The sequence below is a fragment of the Lytechinus variegatus genome, chromosome 5 (assembly GCF_018143015.1).
Source record: "Lytechinus variegatus isolate NC3 chromosome 5, Lvar_3.0, whole genome shotgun sequence".
NCBI lineage: Eukaryota > Metazoa > Echinodermata > Echinoidea > Temnopleuroida > Toxopneustidae > Lytechinus > Lytechinus variegatus.
Window position 1 is genome coordinate 34,968,008 of NC_054744.1, and position 6,222 is coordinate 34,974,229.

Genomic DNA, 6,222 nt, shown 5'->3' on the forward strand with positions numbered 1-6,222 from the left:
AATTATTACATTCGTGGGTAAAGTGCATTACATTGGAAACTGAAGATGCACAGTAAATCACAATCTTATGGTCATATTTTTACGTTTATGTTTGGAAAAAGGAAGGGGCTGAAGTCCTTCCCCCCCCCTCCCCCGCCCACCCCCCCCCTCCCCCAACTTCCGCAACCATACCCAAATGTGTTTTATCCTTGTCACGTTGCATCGGGAAACTGTCCCCATCCTCTTGTTGAACGAGCACGCTTTGATGTTGTGGGGGGACGGTATCACGAGTATATATACTGTTGGAGCTATCCCCACTGCGTACAAAGCGAACTGTGTATCCCATAGCGTGGGGATGGTATCACGAGTATAGCTATACTGTTGGAACCGTCCCCACTGCGTACAAAGCGAACTGTGTATCCCATAGCGTGGGGACTGGATCACGAGTATACTATACTGTTTAAACTGTCCCCACCGCCGTGAAAATCGAACTTGATTTCCCATTGAGTGGGGACTGTATCACGAGTATATAATAGGGAGAGAACCCTAGTGTTTATATACTGTGTGTTTCATTTGTGTGTGTTATCATTTTGCCACATTGTTGTGCGAGAGTTGGGGACTGTGTTCTGGAGAAAGGAAGTGATTTTCATGCGTTCTGGTAGGTGTGATTCTAATAATCCCCACTTTTGGATTTGGGGACTATATCACGATTATGCCCCAAAGGATATAGTTTTCCGTGAAAATTTGAAGCCAAAATTACAAATTTAGTGTGTGGAAACTGGATACCGTCGCCAATGCGTCGTTTGGATTGTGAATGTGAGTTGTGACTGTGATTCCGATCGTTATACAGACCCGGGGGGGACCACTTACATTGGAGAGTGGATACCATGCGCGACCACAAAAACACGTAAAAAGGATGTCTTTTTCACGATAGGGCACTTTACGTACGTAACGTGATAAGGGTGTCAAAAACACAAAAATAATGAAAAAAGGGTATCTATTTCGCTAGGAAAATTACGTGTTTAGGGTCGAATATGCGGGGATGATAAAACAAAATTAAAATGTTTTATACAGGATGTCTTTTTTGCCCTAAAACTTCGTGTTTAGAGTCCGATTTGCGTGAGGTGTAGAAGGTGGGGTCGTACTAAACCAAATAAGGTAAAACCGACGACCGAAGGACCCGTAACAATAAAACATTCCTGTACTTGTTTAGGGGTTCATTTCAGGGAATATTACCAATAAGAGTATCGTTTTGTTTCCAATACTTGTTAAGGGTAGGGTTTCACACGCCAATACTTGTTAAGGGGTGCATTTTGTTGGGAATCGTACCAGTTAGCTTGCCATAGTTCAGCATACGTGATCGACGCAAATGTATCACGGAGGATTCCATGTATCGACAGCGATGTGGACGACATCGCCATCATGATTATACTTGAATAAAGGCAACAGCCATCCAGATACATAACTTGAAACATGGTGTCAGAAGTGGAATCACCGGACATATGATTTGACAACACATCGAGCCTGTAAGAAAGCCAGAGTTCGTCGAGATGTCAAGTAAGTTCGGTAGAATTTGATTGCATTTCGCGGGCAGAAGTTGACCTGCTAAGGCCTGGCCGCGCCCCCGCGGACGAGTGGGTTAGCGTAGTGAAGGAGCCACTGAAGCCTTTCTTACCCAAGAGTGCATACCAGCACGGGAGCCGGGTCAAAAAACTTTAGCCCAAGATTTGCAAACGGTGAAGGATTATAGACTTTGACAAACTCAAGCATAAATTCGAACTATAGTTTGATAAATGATGGCTGCATCAAGCAATTTTCCAGTCCCATCACCCATGGATATGAAGGGGGATTTGAGGGGAAATTGGAAGTTTTTTCAGTCGCAATGGGAAAACTATGAAATTGCGTTAGAGCTAGATAAGAAGCCAGACAAAGTGAGAGTAGCAACTTTAGTATCACTCATAGGGAAAGAATGCTATAAGCTCTACACTACACTAGAAGAGAGTCAGAAAACGACAACCACACAAATCCTTGATGCTATGAAGAAGCATTTTGATCCTACGACTAATGTCATATTTGAACGGTACCAGTTCAATACTAGAAATCAAGGTGAGAGGGAGACAATCGATCAGTATGTGACAGCACTGAGAAGTTTGGCAGAAACCTGCGAGTTCGACACGCTAAGAGATGATTTGATCAGAGACCGCATCGTCCTAGGAACCAATGATCCAGACGTAAGGGCGAGGTTGCTGCGTGGGGAAAATCTAACGCTACAAAAGGTGATAGATGTGTGCCGTAGTGCAGAAGTGACTAAACAACAACTCAAAAGCATCGAAAGTGCCAGCACTCATACTGAATCAGTGCAAGCAGTGTACAAAAAGCATGTGAAGCCAAGAAAGGCGAATTCCGGTCATGAGAAGAGCCACAGCAAAGGACAGCAGAAGACACAAATGATACGAAATTGCAAGTACTGTGGTGGAGAACACAGGAGAGAGAAGACCGCTTGCCCAGCATGGGGAAAGCAGTGCGGCAATTGCAAGAAAAACAATCATTTTTCAAAAAAATGTTTGGCAAAAGGACCGAAGCCAGTGAGGTCTCTTGATGATGAGGATGATGACCTGTCAGATGAATCCATCTACACCATAGAGAGGATAAGCAGTGTTGGATCCAATGGTAAACGATGGAGAGCAAATGTCATATATCGAGCTAATGGATCTGACAAAAAAGAGATGAACAGTCAGATTGACACAGGTGCTACAGTCAATGTGCTGAGCTACACTGACTTATGTGATGTCCTACAAGATGGAAACCCAAGGCTGGAGCACAGCAAGGTCAGACTGAAGCCATTCAAAGGAAAACTAATCAAACCAAAAGGACAGACAGCACTAGAAGTCCAGGTCAATAATGGTCCAGTACACCTGCTTCAATTTCAGATAGTTGATGGATCAAGTCAAGTTCCAATCCTATCAGGTGACTCTAGCGAGGACTTAGGGTTAGTCACAAGAAACAACCCGGAGCGGATAGAGATCCTTAGTCAAGCAACAGAACAGCCTCTGACGAAGGAGCAGATAATGAAGGAATACAAGGATGTATTCACAGGGCTGGGATGTCTGCCTGGAGAATATCACCTTGAGACTGACAAGACAGTGAAACCGGTACAACACATGCCACGGAGGGTACCAGCAGCACTCAAACCAAGCCTGAAAGACAAGATAAGTGAGCTTGAGGAGAAGGGAGTCATAAAGAAGGTGACAACTCCCACTGAGTGGATCAGCAGCATGGTAGCAGTGAAGAAACCAGGGAAACTGAGGATTTGCATAGACCCAAAGGATCTAAACAAAGCCCTGAAAAGATCACATTATCCAATGCCTACCATAGAAGAGATCCTGCCCCAATTGTCACAAGCCAAGGTGTTCACGATCCTCGATGCCAAAGATGGATATTGGCAAGTGAAGTTGGATAAAGAGAGTAGTTTTCTGACCACATTCTGGACGCCATTTGGTCGCTACCGATGGCTGAGGATGCCATTTGGCATTGCTACTGCTCCCGAAGAATACCAGAGAAGACAACATGAAGTAGTCCAAGGGTTACCAGGAGTAGAGGCAATAGTTGATGATCTCCTAGTCTATGGAAGTGGAGAAACCATGGAGGAAGCGATTGTCAATCACGACCAGAACTTGAGGAGACTTCTAGAGAGAGCAAGACAAGTTGGGCTCAAGTTCAATAAAACCAAGATCCAACTGAAACAGACCGAAGTCAGGTACATTGGTCATGTACTTACTGACAAAGGACTCTGCCCAGACCCAGAGAAGATCAGAGCGGTTGCGGAACTGGAAAGGCCACGAGATGTAAAGACGGTTCAACGTTTTGTAGGCTTCGTCAATTACCTTGCCAAGTTCCTGCCACATCTGTCAGAAGAGTGCGAACCACTGCGGCAACTTACACTTAAAGAAGTAAAGTGGTTCTGGGGTCCGGCACAGGAAAGAGCTTACAGCAGAGTAAAGAAGTTGGTGACAACAGCTCCAGTACTCCGGTACTACGACGTGAACGAAGAAGTTACAATCCAATGTGACGCCAGTGACACGGGCCTAGGAGCAACCCTCATGCAGAAGTCACAACCAGTTGCGTTTGCATCTAGGGCTCTGACGGAGACAGAACGAAGATATGCTCAAATAGAGAAAGAATGTCTAGCGATAGTATTCGCATGCGAACACTTTCATCAGTACCTATTTGGGAAGGAGACAGTAACTGTAGAATCAGACCACAAACCTCTACAGTCTATCTTCCTGAAGCCATTGCTGTCAGCCCCAAAGCGTCTGCAGCGGATGCTGCTAAGATTGCAAAAGTACAACCTCCAGGTCACATACAAACAAGGGAAGCTTATGTATGTGGCTGACATGTTGTCAAGAGCAGCACTACCGCTGAAAACCCAAGGAGAAGGAGGATACTACGAAATCTACACAGTCAGCCAACAAAGACAAAGAGAATTCGAAGAAATCAATCCAAGAGAGTCGGTGAACTTCACAGACAAACGGTTCAAGCAAGTAGAAGAAATGACCCAGAAGGATGAGATCCTACAGGTGCTCAAACAAGTCGTGATCGAAGGTTGGCCAGATACAGTAAACACTGTACCAGTAGAAATACGCGAGTATTGGGCTTATCGAGATGAGATAACTTCGCACAATGGTATTCTCTACAAGGCCAACAGAGTCATCATACCGAAGCGGCTCAGAGGCGAACTACTGCAAAGGGTGCATGCCAGCCATCAAGGCATGGAATCTAGCCTGCGAAAAGCAAGAGAGACAATCTTTTGGCCCAAAATGAACCATGAGATACGGGATGTAGTTCGACAATGCAGTGTTTGCAACGAACATCAGGCACAGCAGGCGAAACAGCCACTACTTCCTCGCGAAGTTCCAGACCGACCTTGGAAGACACTTGGCACAGACCTCTTCACACTGAATGGGAAAGATTATCTCATTACGGTAGATTACTACTCAGACTTTTGGGAAGTAGATGAGCTCCAGTCGACCACAAGTGCAGATGTGATTACATGCCTGAAATCACAGTTCAGCAGACATGGCATTCCCAAGGAAGTCATCAGTGACAATGGTCCACAGTACTCCAGTGATGAGTTCAAATGCTTCATGGAGGAGTGGGAGATACATCATACCACATCTTCGCCTCATCACCCCCAATCCAACGGGAAGGCAGAATCTGCTGTAAAGATTGCCAAGAACATCATGAAGAAGTGCACAAAGTCAGGCACAGATATCTACAAAGCAATCTTAGAGTGGAGAAACACCCCCACCGAAGGAATGCAGAGTAGTCCTGTCCAGAGATTGATGTCACGTCGGACACAGACAACACTGCCAACAGCACAACACCTGCTGAAGCCGAAAGTAGTGACAGGAGTTAAGCGAAAAAAGGTAGAGAAAGGCAAGAAAGCAAAGACACAGTTTGACAAATCAACAAAAGAGCTACCAGACTTGAAGGTTGGTCAAGCAGTCAGAGTTCAATTAGCGATCAACAAAGGAAAACCAACATGGCAGCTAGGTGTTTGCATGAGAAAGCTTTCACCAAGGTCTTATGTGGTAAAAGTCAATGAACAGCTCTACCGTCGAAATCGCAAACGCATTCAGTCAACCTATGAATCTTTGCCAGCGACTCCAGATGTGTGGACCGACATTCAACCTACCACGAACACAACAGGCCCACAGTACAACAATCCTGGAGATGAAGAACAACGCGAGCAACAACAGCAAGCGACGCCATCACCGGTAGTAGCCCACACCCGCACGAGAACCATCAGGCCACCAAGTCGTTACAAGAACTATGTACAGCCGTAAAATATCAAACACAACAAATAACTGTAAATACAAAGAAGACAGAAATTGACAGTCTTAAACTTACCTGGAACGCTCACAATATATTTAACAGCGAACATATGAACAATGACGTCTACGAAACAATTAACCGCGGACAATAAACAAAGAATAAACAAAGAACAATCGCGAGAAAAAAAAAAAAGTTTCAAGGACTGTAAGATAATTTTTTAGTGTTTATTGTCCAAGTTGATTTTGGATATGTTTTTTCCTTTAACTGCGATAGTTGATGCATATTGTGTTTTATGTTTTCCATGTTTATTTTGATGTAAACAGTTGAGTCGATTTGTATGTGGACATGCAAGCAATCGCAAAGTTTTAAACAATATTTTTGTTATAGTTAAAAAACAAAACAATAAAA

General features: G+C 44.4%; 1 protein-coding gene across 1 annotated transcript; it reads left to right on the plus strand.

Moving 5' to 3' along the window:
- The first annotated feature begins 1,775 nt into the window (after positions 1-1,775).
- LOC121415426 (uncharacterized protein K02A2.6-like) lies at positions 1,776-5,825 on the plus strand. The gene has a single exon (XM_041608630.1). It carries the CDS (start codon positions 1,776-1,778, stop codon positions 5,823-5,825), a length of 4,050 nt encoding a protein of 1,349 aa, XP_041464564.1.
- Positions 5,826-6,222: the final 397 nt, after the last annotated feature.

What these genes read in the sequence shown, in the direction of transcription:
- LOC121415426 (XM_041608630.1), top strand. Translation starts at nt 1,776, where the DNA reads ATGGCTGCATCAAGCAATTTTCCAGTCCCATCACCCATGGATATGAAG.